Source organism: Chiloscyllium punctatum, chromosome 8 (genome assembly GCF_047496795.1).
Source record: "Chiloscyllium punctatum isolate Juve2018m chromosome 8, sChiPun1.3, whole genome shotgun sequence".
NCBI lineage: Eukaryota > Metazoa > Chordata > Chondrichthyes > Orectolobiformes > Hemiscylliidae > Chiloscyllium > Chiloscyllium punctatum.
Genome location: NC_092746.1, coordinates 6153677 through 6170138, shown reverse-complemented (window position 1 = coordinate 6170138; position 16462 = coordinate 6153677). Strand labels below are relative to the sequence as shown.

At 42.7% G+C, this 16462-nt stretch overlaps 1 protein-coding gene across 6 annotated transcripts in view; it reads left to right on the top strand.

Annotated features, from left to right (window-relative positions):
* LOC140480351 (dual 3',5'-cyclic-AMP and -GMP phosphodiesterase 11A-like) overlaps nucleotides 1-16462 on the top strand; it is a 298779-nt gene that overhangs the window by 193296 nt on the left and 89021 nt on the right. For all 6 annotated transcript variants that reach the window (XR_011961277.1, XM_072575100.1, XM_072575098.1 and 3 more), the window contains one exon: nucleotides 16060-16110. Coding sequence is in view for 5 of the 6 variants with exons in the window: in XM_072575100.1 (XP_072431201.1) it covers nucleotides 16060-16110 (51 nt within the window). In the remaining variant the exon portion in view is untranslated. The remainder of the gene's footprint in view (nucleotides 1-16059; nucleotides 16111-16462) is intronic.

Below are 16462 nucleotides of genomic sequence, written 5' to 3'. Positions count from 1 at the left end.
CTCTTATTTTTAGCAGGGGCATATACTGAGTTCACAATGAATACCTACTTTTACAAACAAAAAATCAAAAGAATGGCAGATGCTGGAAATCTGAAACAAAAACAGAAATTTCTGAAAATCTCAGCAGATCAGGCAGCATCTATGGAGAGAAATCAGAGTTAATGTTTCAGGTCCAATGACCCTTCTTCAAAACTGGTGATAGCTAGGAAAAAGTTATTTTGTTATGCAGAGGTTAGGGTGGGTGGTGTAGTGATTAGAATGAGGTCAGTCAGATAGACTTCATAGAATATGAGTTCCCTGATTGGACCAGGTTAACAGCCCCAATCAGGGAGTCCTGGCTGACAGATGTAAACAGGAGTGTCAGGGGTACAGTTCACTGTAGGAGCCAGCTCTGGGAGTTAGCTGAGTCAGTGTCATGTACTATGCATGTGTAAATGAAGGATGCCTTGAGCCACATCCCACTAACAGTAAAAACCACAAGAAGAGTCTGTTCTGGTTTTAAACTTTTTGGACATCCTTCTGGTCACCGCTGACATTATTTGACTATGGACATAAAAAAGATCCTGTACTGGCAAAACTAAAACAGCTGGTGGTGATGGGAGAAACAAAAGGGCCATCACAGCCACAATTGAAACCTTTCTGGATCCGGCAAGACCAGATTACCATAGAGGATGGCATAATATTATCAGGAGGAAAAATGATCGTTTGAGCAAAGGGCACCACTAGATACTGCCTGAACTTCACCAGGGATTCCCAGAATGAAGATGTTGGTGAGAATGTTTGTGGCCAGAGTTGGATGCTGACATAACCGCATTGTTGGGACAGTGCCCAAAGTGTCAACAAGGACAAAGATTACTGTCAGCAGCTCTCCCACATTTGTGGGAATGGCTGGGTAAACCCTGGACTCAGTTACACTTCGACTATGCTGATCCTTTCATCGGCTCTTATGGGTTTTTAAGTCGTTGTGTATGCCCATTCAAAGTGTTTAAATGTGCAAAGAGATCATTTGTCAAACATGATTGAAAGGTTCTGAGCAAGTGTGGCGGCACGGTAGCTCAGTGGTTAGCACTGCTGCCTCACAATGCCAGGGACCCAGGTTCGATTCCAGACTCATGTGACTATCTGTGTGGAGTTTGCACATTCTCCCTGTGTCTGTGTGGATTTCCTCTGGGTGCTCCAGTTTCCTCCCGCAATCCAAAGATGTGCAGATTAGATGAAATGACCATGCTAAATAAGCAATAGTGTTCAGGGATGTGTAAGGTTAGGTGCATTAGTCAGGTGTAAGTGTAAGATAAGAGGGTAGGGGAATGGGTCTAGGTGGGTTGTTCTTCAGAGGGTCGGTGTAGGCCTGTTTCTGCATTGTAGGGATTCTATAATGTTTTGCAGTACGTAGACTCTTGGAGGTGTTAAAGAACAGCCTAACCTTCACTGTCCTGGTTGCTGTTTGATTATAGGACCACTCCTCACGCAACTACAGGGATAGCTCCAGCAGGGCTGCTAATCGGGAGATGACTCTGCACCAGGAGGGCGGAAGTGAAACAACATCAGGAACAATAATACCAAACACAAGGCTCATCTAAACGAGAGAGACAGTTTACTTCAGAGGACGAGGTTTGGTGTAGGAATGATGGGAATGGCCCTGCCTGGGTAAGAGGCATGGTCGATGTGAGGTCAAGTCCCATGACTTGCAAAGTTCAGGAAGGAGAGGTGGTCCTGAGCAAGCATGTGGAACACATAAAAGCTGCAGCCTCAAAACCTGAGTAGGAGGAAAGCATACCAGCCCCTGAGAAGATTTGGAAAGGCTGTCAGAACCCGAGGACAGCCATTTGCCTAGTGTTGAAGAAATCCCTTGAGGCCAAGATGGACATGGCAGATGTCACAGCCTTGATGCTGTTACCCCTGACGCTGTGGGCACAAGAGGTGGGCTCCAGTCTGGTACACGCCACTAGTAACTGAGGCAGAGTCTGAGGAACCAGGCCTGGTGTGAAAACTCCCCAGGAGAAGCTACAGGAAAAAGAACAGGCCTATGTCCCTGAACATAGAAGGGGAGGGATGTAGTGATTGAAGTGAGGTCAGTCAGGTGGACCTCAGAGAATATGAGTTCCCTGATTGGGGCTGTTAACCTGGTCCAATCAGGGAATCCTGACTGACATATCAAAACAGGAATGTCAAGGGTTCTGTTTAGACTTGGAGCCAGCACTAAGCTAGCTGGGTTAGTGTCATGTACTATAGATATGTAAATGAAGGGCGACTTGGTGGCAGGATACTGGCCTTTGTTGGATTATTCACAAAAAAGATGAAGATAGAGCTCAAAGAGAGAGAAGAACAATTAGACAGACAAAGAAGTGTATAACAGTCAGCCTAGGAGAATGAATAATTGCTAATGGGAAGTGTTAGTGGTTAACAATTGGTTAAGTGTAATAACAGACTATGTGATGACAAGGCCTGGTGAGTGCGATAAGGTTAATGATTCCTGGTGAAGGGCTTATGGCTGAAATATCAATTTTCCTGCTCCTCAGATGCTGCCTGACCTGCTGTTCTTTTCCAGCACCACACTCTTGGCGATAAGGTTAAGGATATGGGAGAAGATGCCTTAATCCTTAAAGTTGTTGAACTCGATATTGAATCCAGAAAGCTGTAAATTTTCTAAGTGGAAAATGAGGTGCTGGTCTTCCTGCTTGTGCTGAGCTTGTCTGAGACAGAGATATTGGATGGGAACAGCATAATATGTTAAAGTGACAGACAGTTAGACGCTCAGGGTCTTTTTGCAGACAGGACATTGGTGCTCTGCAAAGTGCTCACCCTGTCTACTCTTCGTATCCCCATTATCGAGGAGACCACATTGTCAGCAGCAAATACAGATTGATTAGATGCAACAACTCAAAGGTATGCACCCCTCTGGAACCTTCCTACCCTACCCTCACCTTTGACACCATTCCATCACCTCACCCCAACTCCTGTTACATATTTACTATCCCTTTCGACCTTCCACTGTCCCATGCTGAATATTCTGTACTCAGCAAATATCTCAATTTTACCCTCTGCATCCCCACTTAAATGAATTTGGGGCTTGATATGAAGTTGAACTCTTCTTCTGTCACCTTCGCCTCCGTGCCCATTTCTTTGGTCAAAAGTACTCTCCCCTTCACCCAGCTCCAACACACTCCCTCCACCTGAAATGACTGCATTCCATACTCTCGAATCCAACCCTGACTTTGTTATTAACACTGCTGACCGGGATGGTGCTATTGTTATCTGACAGACTGACATCGAAATTGCAGAGGCTGAGTGCCAGCCGTCAGATAACTCCTCCTTTCTCCCCCGAACCATGACCCCACTATGCAACATCAGTTCATTGTGTCCACAATAACCATTAAGCCCATTTCATCTGGTGATTTCCCCCCCACCAAGCCCCCCCCCCCCCTTCTGCCCCCAAGCTCATAGTTTCCCAACCCCACACAGCCTGCAAAATCCACAAACGGGTCTGCCCAGGCAGACCACTTGTCTCTGCCTGTTCTGCCCCAAAGACGTCATCACTTCCTACCTTGACTTGATTTTTTTCTTCCCTTGCTCAGTCCCTTCCCACTACATCACTGATTCCTCTGACACTTTACGTCAGTTTCAGAATTTCTAATTTGCAGCCTCCAGTAGCCTCCTCTTTACCATGGACATGCAAACCCTTCGCAAGGCCATTTCTCCATCAGGATGGTCTCAGGGCTCTCTGTTTCTTTGTGGGAAAAAAAAGCCTGAACCTTTCCCATCCTCCATCACCCTCCTCCGCCACCCTCCTCCGCCACCCTCCTCCGCCTAGCCGAGCTCGTCCTCACCCTGGCCAACTTGGTTTTTAACTTTTGTCCCTTGCTTCAGGTCAGAGGAGTTGCCATGGATGCCTGTCTCTTTGTGAGATACATAGGACGTTCCTTGTTCCAGTCCTACCCTGGCCTCCACCTGCAAATCATTCTCTGGTTCATCAGTGCTGCCTCCTTCTTGCATCCGGAACTGGAAAAGTTTATCCATTTCGCTTCCAATTTCTATCCTGCTCTCATCTTCACCAGGTCCATTTCGGATTCCTCCCTTCCCTTCCTCGACACCAGTTTCCATTTCTGGTGATTGGCTGGCCACCAGTATCTATTACCCATAACCCATTGTTGGTAACTAATTGTGCCCATTAGCAGTTATACATTTTCCTAGGCTGATTGGTATCCACTCCTTTGTATGTCCAATTGTTTTTCTCTCTTTTCGGGTTCTATCTCTATCTATCATTAACTCCTTAACCCCCACCCCATCCTACCTTCTGCATAAAAAACAACTATTTTCTGGCTGTCATCAGTTCTGAAGAAGAGCTTACTCGACCTGAAAAGTTAACTCATTTCTCCCCACATTTTCCAGTAATGTCAGGCTTTGTTAGTGATTTTTTTTTTCCAAGTTGTTTTCTCAACAGCACTTTTTAAAATGATTTTGGCAGAAGGTGATAGAGCGATACAGTATCTTTGCTGTTTCAGTCCATGTTGCTTCTTCTCTCCCCTTCTGCTCAGAAGCTGCTGTTGATCTACCTTCATGGATTCTGGTGTCTGCTTCATTGTTGCATTTCAAACTGGATAGTTGTAAACAAATTTTCATCTCTCAGTATGTGCGGTTGTCATGCAAGTGTGAGTTAAACAAAAGATGCACATTCCTTGACACCTCATTGAGTTTCAGTGTCTCATTTTTTCCATGCAGGTTGACTGGGCTTGTCATTTTAGGCCAGCAGTGTCCTTTTTGAAACTGTTCTTTGTCCGTGAACATCTTGGAATTAAAGTCGGATGAGGAAAGTTTAATAGTGATAGTCCATTTTCATTACAATCTGAAAAGTTTGCACTTGGCATTGCTGTGGGTGAAGTGAGTTAAAGTGTCTAATCTACTGCTGCGGATAGTGGTTGCCAAGGAAACATTTCTTGTTAAATTTTCTCTGTTTTGTAATTTAAAGGTGGTCACACAGAAACACGCATTGGAGTTTAGCAAGGCAGCAGGTTCTATTGTTCTGATATAACAAGTGGAAGTAGATCCATGAAATGCACTTATAATGTGTATTACCTCAGGAGCTAAAGAATACAATCTTAAAAATAAATCTTTGATTTGAAATGGGGTATAGTTGACAATTATTGATGACTCTTATTTAGCTTTGAGTGGCTTCTGAGGTCAATTTGAGATTAATTGTCAACCAAGTTGGTGTGAGACTGGATTTAGCTACAGGATTGACAGGATAGGGGTGTGAGGCTTCTTTTACTAAGAAATATTCTGAACATGTTGAGTTTGAACTGCAATACAACAGTTTTATGATTATTTTGCCAATGGCAACTTTTATTTCCATTTGAGCTTGATTTGTCTGGATTATTATTCCAGGTCTCGAGGTTATGAAACCGATAAGATTGATTGTATGATCATAAGGTACCTTTATCCTGTTGATGAGTACTGTTGGTTAAAGCTTTAATTGTGTGTTCGCCAGTGCCTGTACAAATAAAACAGACAGAGATCACCTAATGAGGCAGAGAATGGCTGCCTTCAGGAACCTTTCTTGCCAAATACCGTGAGTGTTTTTTGTTTAGCTAATATACTGTTAAACATTGCTAAAACCCTCATCCACGACATTGTTGCCTCCAGACGTAACCTATCCCAATACTCTCTTGGAAGTCCTACTTCACATCCCTAGGATCAGTGAACTTCAGCTCATCAAGAATTGTGCTGCCTCTGCCATTTCCCCACTCTATCATCCTCCAGCTGTACAACTTTTCATAACCGTCCACTTCTTTCCTTCCAACCGCAGATCCATTTCTCCTGTCAATTAATAGACAATTGTATGCTCTACCTTCAACTGTCTAAACTCCAGAGTCTTAAATTTCCTTTCTAAGCTCCTCCACACCTTTCATCATTCTATCATGCTTCACAAAGTAAGAGAATACAGGCTGTTTTCCCAATCTCTCCTCATAGGACACTCAATGATCCTGGAAATAAGTCTAGTGAGCTTTCATTGCATTCCCCCTACAGCAACAATATCTTTATCAGGGAAGGGAACCAAGAAGACACGCAGTACTCCGGATGCAATCTAACTAAGGTTCTAAACAAATTAATTGAGACTTCACTATTCCTATTGCCATTCCTTTTGTTATACAGACCAATATACTACTTGAATTTCCTAAGTATCTTGTCTACATACATGTTAGCCTTCAATAACTTATTGACAAGGGCTTCTAGGTCCTTTTAGAACAAACAACATAGAACAATACAGCGCAGAACAGGCCCTTCGGCCCTCAATGTTGCGCTGACCTGTGAACTAATCTAAGCTCATCCATGTGTTTATCCAAGGATTGTTTAAATCTCCCTAATGTGGCTGAGTTAACTGCATTGGCAGACAGGGTGTTCCATGCCCTTACCACTCTCTGAGTAGTGTATGTTCATTTTGTATGAATCTTCATTTTCTAACCGCTTGCCATTTACTCTGCACATCTGCTATTCCTACGAAAGTGGATAATCTCGTATGCTTTAATTGTGGCAACCAAACTACTGTTGGGGAAAATCAAAAGGCTTCTGAAAATCTAAGTGCACTACTTCTACTGACTCCTCTCTATCAATTCTGCTAGTAACATCCTGAAAAATACCAACCAGTTCTTCAGCTGTGATTTTCCATTCATAAATCCATGTTGGTTATGCCTAATTAAATTACTATTGTAGAGCAGGAGTAGGTCATTCCACACTTTGAGCCTGCACCACCAATCACTGTGCTTATGGCTAATGATCTCTCTTAATATCTCTCATATTCCACCTTTCTCCCCATATGCCTTAATGCCTTTAAAATCTAAAAAAAATTATTAATCTCTTTCTTGAATATATAGTGACTTGACCTCCAAAGCCTACTATGATAGGGAACTTCATATCTTTCAGTGAAGAAATTTTTTCTCATCTCAGTCGTAAATTCACTCCTGAGACCGTGTCCTCAGGTGTAGACTCCCCAACTGGGGAAGACATCCTCCCTGCATCTAGTTTGTCCAGCCCTGTTAGAATTCTCCACCTTTTAATCAGATCCCCGCTCATCCTTCTAAACTCTAGGGAATACAGGCACAGTCAAATCAATCTCTCCTCATAGGACAGCCCTGCGATCCCAGCTAGCAGCCTATTGAACCTCTGCTGCAATCCCTCTATGGTAAGTGAATTCAGTACTTCACTCCGTACTCCAGCTGTGAAATCATCACAACACTATTTAACTGTAGTCAGTTACCTTTACTTCTGAACTCAGATCCTTTTGCCAGTCTACCATTGCCTTGCTGCACAGCAGTTTCTAATCTGCTTCCCGAGCCAATGGGCTTGCCTTTACACCACACTAATAGGTAGAAAGGTAGTAAGAGGACTACAAACCATTTACAGAGGGAGATATTAATAGATTAAATAGGTGGGTAAAAAGTTCACAAATGGAGCATAATCTGGGAAAGTGTGAAGATATTCAATTTGAAAGGGAGAACAAAAGAGTGCTATTATATAATTGCAGAAGAACTGCAAAAAGCTGCAACATAAAGGGACTTGAGTTTATTAGTGAAATCAGCACAGAAAACTAGCACCCAGGTGCAGCAGATAATCAGGAAGGCTAAAGAAATGTCATCCTTCATTTCAAGGAGGTTGGAGTGTAAGAGTAAGGAAGACTTCCTTCACTTGTCCAAGGTGCTGGTAAGATAATATCTGGAGGACTGAGAGTAGTTTGGTCCCCTTAATTAAGGAAGTACATAATTTCGTTGGAGGCAGTTTGAAGAAGGTTAGCTAGGATGATCCCTGGTATGGAGGGATTGTTTTATGAGCCAAGGTTTAAAGAGGTTGGGACACTACTCTCTGGAATTTAGAAGAATGAGAGGTGATTATGTTTAAAACATGTAGGGCTCTCAAGGGGCTTGACAGGGTAAATACTGAGAGGTCTCCCTTCCTGGGAGAATCTAGGATCAGAGGGAATAGTCTCAGTGTAAAGGGGCACCAATTTAAGACTGAGATGAGGAGCAACATCCTCACTTAGAGGGTTGTGAGTCTTTAAAACTTCTTTCCACAGTACTTACGGGGTTGAGTCCTTGTGTATATTTGAGGTTGGGACAAATGGATTCCTCTCAGTAGGCAAATCAAGGTTTACAGGCAAGAGCAGGAAAGTGGATTTCAGGAATGTCAGAATGATCCTATTGAATGGTGCACCAGGCCTGAGGGGCTGAACTGCCTGTTCCTGTTCTATTTCTTATGATGTCACATCTCTCAACACCTAACATGACAAAGTCACACTTCAGAAGCATTATTCTTTGAAAAATCAAGGACACTAAGTCTCTGCCTATTTTATGAACAAGTGCCTGTTGTGAGCTTGCGTCTCTGTTGCTTCCTTCTCTGCTGACCACTTGCTGTGCATAGCATGTGGTTGCTACTATTCATGACCGTCTTGCTGCTTATCTGATTTAGGTCAACCATAACACCACTTGATGCTGTGTCTCAATGTTTGTAAAGTTCACAAAATATGCTAATGTGTGCAAATTTATTTGAGAAGAAAGGAGCTGTGATCACTATATTTATTTTGTCTGCATTTGTGACTTTTCTTTAGCCTTGTCATTTGTTTTCTGTCTTCTTGACATTCTCTCAATTATGACTTTCAGCTAATGGTGTAAATTTAAACACCAACTAAAATCTAGTTGAAATTGTCCAATTTAAGTATTATGATTAGCAAATGTACTTCACATAGGCACCAATAACATAGGTAGAAGACAAATGGGGATTTAAGGCAGAAATTCAGGGAGCTAGGATGGAAGCTTAGAGCTAGAACGAACAGAGTTGTTGTCTCTGGTTTTTTGCCCGTGCCACCTGCTAGTGAGGCAAGGAATAGGGAGAGAGAGGATTGGAAAACATGGCTACAGGGATGGTGCAGGAGGGAAGATTTTGGATTCTTGGATAATTGGGGCTCTTTCTGGGATAGGTGGGACCTCTACAAACAGTAAAGTCTTCATCTGAACCAGAAGGGTACCGATATCCGGGGGGGGGGGGGATATTTGCTAAGGCTATTGGGGTGGGTTTAAACTAATCCAGCAGGGGAATGGGTACCAAAAGTGTAGTTCGAGTATAGAAAAGGTTGAGAGTAGGGAGGTCCAAAATCAAGTTTCAGGGATGCTAGATGGCACCGGTAAGCAAGAAGTTGCTTTGAAGTGTGTCTACTTCAACACCAGGAGTATCCAGAATAAGGTGGGTGAACTTGCAGCATGGGTTAGTACCTGGGACTTCAATGTTGTGGCCATTTCGGGGACATGGTGAGAGCAGGGAGAGGAATGGTTGTTGCAGGTTCCAGGATTTAGATGTTTCAGTAAGAACAGAAAAGATGGTAAAAGAGGGGGAGGTGTGGCATTGTTGGTCAAGGACAGTATTGCAGTTGCAGAAAAGATGTTTGGGGACTTGTCAACTGAGGTAGCATAGGTTGAAGTTAGAAACAGGAAAGGAGAGGTCATCCTGTTGGGAGTTTTCGATAGGCCATCTGAATAGTTCCAGAGATGTAGAGGAAAGGATAGCAAAGATGATTCTAGATAGGAGTGAGAGAGACAGGGTAGTTTCATGGGGTCTTCAACTTTTCAAATATTGACTGGGAACACTATAGTACAAGTTCTATAGATGTTTTTGTCCAGTTTGTGCAGGAGGGCTTCCTGACACAGGTCAACAAGGGGCGAAGCCACATTAGATTTGGTACTGGATAATGAGCTCGGCCAGGTGTTAGACTTGGAAGTAGGTGAGCACTTTGGTGATAGCGATCACAATTCTGTTAAGTTTAGTTTAGTGATAGAAAGGGATAGGTGTATACCACTGGGCAAGAGTTACAGCTGAGGGAAAGGCAATTATGATGCAATTAGGGCAGATTTAGGAAGCATAGGATGGGGAAGGAAACTGCAGGGGATATGCACATTAGAAATGTGGAGCTTATTCAAGGAAAAGCTCCTGTGTGTCCTAGATAAGTATGTACCTGTCCGGCAGGGAGGAAGCTGTAGAGCGTGGGAGCCGTGGTTTACAAAGGACGTGGAATCTCTGGTCAAGCTGAAGAAGAAGGCTTACGTTAGGATGAGATGTGAAGGCTCAGTTAGGGCGCTTGAGGGTTACAAGGTAGCCAGGAAAGACCTAAAGAGAGAGCTCAGAAGAGCCAGGAGGAGACATGAGAAGTTGTTGGCGGATAGGATCAGGGTAAACCCTAAGGCTTTCTATAGGTATTTAAGGAATAAAAGAATGACAAGAGTAAGATTAGGGCCAATCAAGGATAGTAGTGGGAAGTTGTACGTGGAGTCAGAGGAGATAGGAGAAGCACTAAATATTTTTCGACAGTATTCACCCTAGAAAACGACAATGTTGTCGAGGAGATTACTGAGATACAGGCTACTAGACTAGGTGTGATTGAGGTTCACAAGGAAGAGGTATTAGAAATCCTGCAGAATTTGAAAATAGATAAGTCCCCTCGTCCGGATGGGATTTATTCTAGGATACTCTGAGAAGCCAGGTAGGAGATTGCCGAGCCTTTGGCATTGATGTTTAAATCGTCATTGTCTACAGGAATAGTGCCATACTGGATTTGATTCTGGGTAACGAACCAGGCCAGATGTTAGAATTGGAGGTAGGTGAGCACTCTGGGGACAGTGACCACAATTCGGTGACTTTTACTCTAAGGATGGAGAGGGATAAGTGTGCACTGCAGGGCAAGAGTTATAGCTGGGGGCAGGGAAATTATGATGCGGTGAGGCACGACTTAGGATGCGTGGCTTGGAAAAGTAGGCTTCAAGGGAAGGGTGCAATCGATATGTAGAGCTTGTTCAAGGAGCAACTATTGAGTGTCCTTGATAAGTATGTACCTGTCAGGCAGGGAGGAAAGGGTCGTGTGAGGGAGCCGTGGTTTAATAAGGAATTGGAATTCCTTGTTAAAGGGAAGAGGGCGGCCTATGTAAAGATGAGGCGTGAAGGTTCAATTGGAGCGATTGAGAGTTATAAGGTAGCCAGGAAGGATCTAAAGAGAGAGCTAAGAGCAGCGAGAAGGGGACATGAAAAGTCCTTGGTTGGTAGGATTAGGGAAAACCCAAAGGCTTTCTATAGGTATGTCAGGAATAAAAGAATGACTAGGGTAGGAATAGGTCCAGTCAAGGATAGTAGTGGGAAGTTGCGTGTGGAGGCTGAAGAGATTGGGGAGACACTGAATGAATACTTTTCATCAGTATTCACTCAGGAACAGGACATTGTTGCCGATGTGAATATTGAGTCACAATTAATTAGAATGGATGGTATGTAGGGAAGAGGTGTTGGAAATTCTGGAAAGGGTGAAAATAGATAAGTCCCCTGGGCCTGACGGCATTTATCCTAGGATTCTCTGGGAAGCAAGGGAGGAGATTGCAGAGCCATTGGCCTTGACTTTTAATGTCCTCGTTGTCTACAGGAATAGTGCCAGAAGACTGGAGGATAGCAAATGTGGTTCCCTTGTTCAAGAAGGGGAGTAGGGATAACCCTAGTAACTATAGGCCGGTGAGTCTCACTTCTGTTCTGGGCAAGGTCTTAGAGAGAATTGTAAGGGATAGGATTTATGAACATCTGGATAGGAATAATGTGATCAAGGATAGTCAACATGGTTTTGTGAAGGGCAGGTCGTGCCTCACAAACCTTATTGAATTCTTTGAGAAGGTGACTAAGGAGGTGGACGAGCATAAAGCGGTAGATGTGGTGTATATGGATTTTAGTAAGGCATTTGATAAGGTTCCCCATGGTAGGCTACTGCAAAAAATATGGAGGTATGGCATTGAGGGTGAGTTGGAGTTTTGGATTAGGAATTGGCTGGCTGGAAGAAGACAGAGGGTAGTAGTTGATGGTAAAGGTTCATCTTGGAGTGCAGTTACTAGCGGTGTTCCGCAAGGATCTGTTTTGGGACCATTGCTGTTTGTCATTTTTATAAATGACCTGGAGGAGGGGCTAGAAGGTTGGGTGAGTAAGTTTGCAGATGATACGAAAGTCGGTGGAGTTGTTGACAGTGAGGAAGGATGTGGCAGGTTACAGCGGGATATAGATAAGCTGCAGAGCTGGGCAGAAAGGTGGCAAATGGAGTTCAATGTAGCTAAGTGTGAAGTGATTCACTTTGGTAAGAGTAACAAGAAGATGGGGTACTGGGCTAATGGTCGGATACTTGGTAGTGTGGATGAGCAGAGGGATCTTAGTGTCCATGTACACAGATCTCTGAAAGTTGCCACCCAGGTAAATAGTGCTGTGAAGAAGGCATATGGCATACTGGCTTTTATTGGTAGAGGAATTGAGTTCCGGAATCCTGAGGTCATGTTGCAGTTGTATAAGACTCTGGTGTGGCCGCATCTGGAGTATTGTGTGCAGTTTTGGTCGCCATACTATAGGAAGGATGTGGAGGCACTGGAACGGGTGCAGAGGAGGTTTACCAGGATGTTGCCTTGTATGGTAGGAAGATCGTATGAGGAAAGGCTGAGGCACTTGGGGCTGTTTTCATTGGAGAAAAGAAGGTTTAGGGGTGACTTGATAGAGGTGTACAAGATGATTAGGGATTTAGATAGGGTTGACCATGAGAACCTTTTTCCACTTATGGAGTCAGCTATTACGAGGGGACACAGCTTTAAATTAAGGGGTGGTAGGTATAGGACAGATGTTAGAGGTAGATTCTTTACTCAGCGGGTTGTGAGTTCATGGAATGCCCTGCCAGTAGCAGTGGTGGACTCTCCCTCTTTATGGGCATTTAAACGGGCATTGGATAGGCATATGGAGGATAGTGGGCTAGTGTAGGTTAGGTGGGCTTGGATCGGCGCAACATCGAGGGCCAAAGGGCCTGTACTGCGCTGTATTTTTCTATGTTTCTATGCCAGAAGACTGGAGGATAGCAAATGTGGTTCCCTGTTCAAGAACGGGAGTAGAGACAATCCTGGTAATTATAGACCAGTGAACCTTACTTCAGTTGTTGGTAAAGTGTTGGAAAAGGTTATAAGAGAAAGGATTTATAATCATCTAGAAAAGAATAATTTGATTAGGGATAGTCAGCATGGTTTTGTGAAGGGTAGGTCGTGCCTCACAAACCTTATTGAGTTCTTTGAGAAGGTGACCAAAGAGGTAGATGAGTGTAAACTGGTTGATGTGGTGTATATGGATTTCAGCAAGATGTTCGATAAGGTTCCCCACAGTAGGCTATTGTACAAAATGCAGAGGAATGGGATTGTGGGAGATATAGCAGTTTGGATCAGTAATTGGCTTGCTGAAAGAAGACAGAGGGTGGTTGATGGGAAATGTTCATCCTGGAGTCCAGTTACCAGTGGTGTACCGCAAGGGTCGGTGTTGGGTCCACTGCTGTTCGTCATTTTTATAAACAACCTGGATGAGGGCGTAGAAGGGTGGGCTAGTAAATTTGCAGACAGCACTAAGGTCGGTGGAGTTGTGGATAGTGATGAAGGATGTTGAAGGTTACAGAGAGACATAGCTAAGCTGCAGAGCTGGGCTGAGAGGTGGCAAATGGAGTTTAATACAGACAATTGTGAGGTGATTCACTTTGATTGGAATAACCGGAATGCAAAGTAATCTCCTCGACAATGGTAATGGTAGATTCTTGGTAGTATAGATGCACAGAGAGATCTCTGTGCCCAGGTACACAGATCCTTGAAAGTTGCCACCCAGGTTGACAGGGTTGTTTAGAAGGCATACAGTGTTATAGCTTTTATTAATAGAGGGATCGAGTTCCAGAACCGTGAGGTTATGCTACAGCCGTACAAAACTCTGGTGCGGCTGCACTTAAAGTATTGTGTACAGTTTTGCTCACCGCATTATAAGAAGGATGTGGAAGCTTTGGAAAGGGTGCAGAGGAGATTTACTAGGATGTTGCCTGGTATAGAGGGAAGGTCTTAAAGGAAAGGCTGAGGGACTTGAGGCTGTTTTCGTTAGAGAGAAGAAGGTTGAGAGGTGACATAATAGAGACATATAAGATAATCAGAGGGTTAGATCAAGTGGACAGGGAGAGCCATTTTCCAAGAATGGTGACGGTGAGCATGAGAGGGCATAGCTTTAAATTGAGGGGTGATAGATATAGGACAGATGTCAGAGGTAGTTTCTTTACTCAGAGAATAGTAAGGGCATGGAATGCTTTGCCTGCAACGGTAGTAGGTTCGCCAACTTTAAGTACATTTAAGTCGTCATTGGACAAGCATATGGATGTACATGGGATAGTGTAGGTTAGATGGGCTTCAGATTGGTATGACAGGTCGGCGCAACATCGAGGGCCGAAGGGCCTGTACTGCGCTGTAATGTTCTATGTTCTATATGTGGGGGTCACCAAAAACATCAAAAGCACCTTTTGAGGTAAACCTAAAGGTTAGCACATTGGATCCAGCTTCTGGTTGTTACTTCACTTTTTGCAAACTTAGCAATCCTTCTGAAGCCCAATCTTCACAATTTTTACTATTAACATTCTGCCCATTGTCTCAAAGGCATTTGTTGTGGGTCAAATTTTGTCCTACTGTTTTTGCAGTGTAGTGTCTTTGAAGAAGAAACTGAGACTCTTACCTGACTATTTCGAACTCAAAGTCGGCGCAGTGTCAATTGCTTGATTATTTGAGTATGTTGGCCTGAATGTTTCTGCGTTCTCCCAGTCTCTTGGTGGGACCTTTGCTGGAGATCACCAAAACCCTCGGAGAACCATTTGTTTAATTATTGGCATTAGCTTTTTCTAAAATTCTACAATATAAAATTATCATTTTATTCTGTTCCGCAGTTTGAAGTACTTTGATTTTGATCCACAAATTGATGCATTCATTAAACTTGGTTGCACTCAGAAGTGTTGTGTATGTCAGTACTGCCAATGAGGAGTGGTCAGCCATGTCTAGGAGGTTACTCCCCTTCCTTTCATGAGAAAATATTAGTTAAGATGTAATTAAAATATATCGAGTGGAACCATTTTAGTTTTTAAAGGTTCAAATTAATTAAAGGTTGTACACAGGTGACTATCTGTGATATTTTGTGTTGAGATATGAAATTATATCACCATTGTTGGAAAGTATATTTCAAAATTGGTATTTTTTTGCTTTGTTATGCTGACAGATGAATTTCTGGCTGATGTTTTTGTGTACAAAGTATACTGCAAATAATTAAATTTAAAATTAGCTGCATTTTAAAATATATACTTTACTGTTTTCATAGTAAAAGCAAATTACATTGTCAAAAAAATGAAGAGAAAAGAATTAACTGGTGTATGAGATTTATTGCTCCATTTTTAAAATGCTCCTTAAAATCTAACCCTTTGAACAAGGCTTTGGCTAGCTATCTTAGTATCTTCTTATACAGCCCAGTGTTACATTTTGTTTGATAATGCTTTTGTGAAACACCTTTAGACATCTCACTATATTAAATGTGGAATATATATGGAAGTGGTTTTTGGAGTGTAAAATAATCTCTGCATGTGTTCAGATGTCTGCTAAGATTTTTCAATGTTCTGTGTAGCCACCTAAACCCCCATGCGTATATTTATAAAGGGTTATATGCGTTCTTAAGATCCCTCAGGAAATTACTGTGTGATGAATGGAGCAAGAGCTTGTTGTGGTTTGTTTAGGATTCTACAGCAGTGGAAGCAGCTAAAAGGAGGAGAACTTACTTAACTCCAAAATCCTCAGAATTACACTCTTTACCAATTTCTACTCCAGTTGTGTACTCTCCCTGTCTCCTAACATCCCCTAACATTGCTGGCAACTGCTGAGACTGAGTTTCAAGTTGCTGGTGATGAAATAAGCATTCAGCATTCTTTGCCTTCACATTTCCCAGCTGTCTTTGGAGGTGGATAGATACCAACAACACAAAACAATAATTTTAATAAGACCATTCAGTTTTGGGCTCTTCGCTGTTTGGGCCAAGTGCAGTCAGCCTGCCAGTGATTATGTGCACAAGAATGGACAAAAATCAGTTCCCACCAATATGTGATTCATCATGATGTTAAATGGAAATAATACAATTATATATTTCACCTTTTGCAAAATTTCAGTATTTATTTGTTTCTTTTTATTATTTCAGTTGCTGTCATACCATGCAACATGCTCAAAAGTAGAGGTCGATCGACTGAAGGTAAACCTCTCCAGTGTGGATCCAATGAAATATACTTAGCACAGTTCCAATTGTGCTATCATTTGGCAGGCACCTCTAATAACATTCTCCCATTATATCCTGGAAAACACATACCTCTGAAATAAAACCCTTCTTTATAGAGATACTAAATCAATACATGTGAGCATGCTATTGGTGTTTTTTTTACTCAATTGTGCTGAACTCTTGTTTAATAATAGATTGTCTTGGGAATTTCATTCACAAGATGTTTTATATATCAACATGCGTGACTGGGTTTATAAATTAGTAAACAGGTTGTTGATTATAAATCTAGAAGCGAGTGATTAAATGTAATGCATTCGCCTGCTGACTC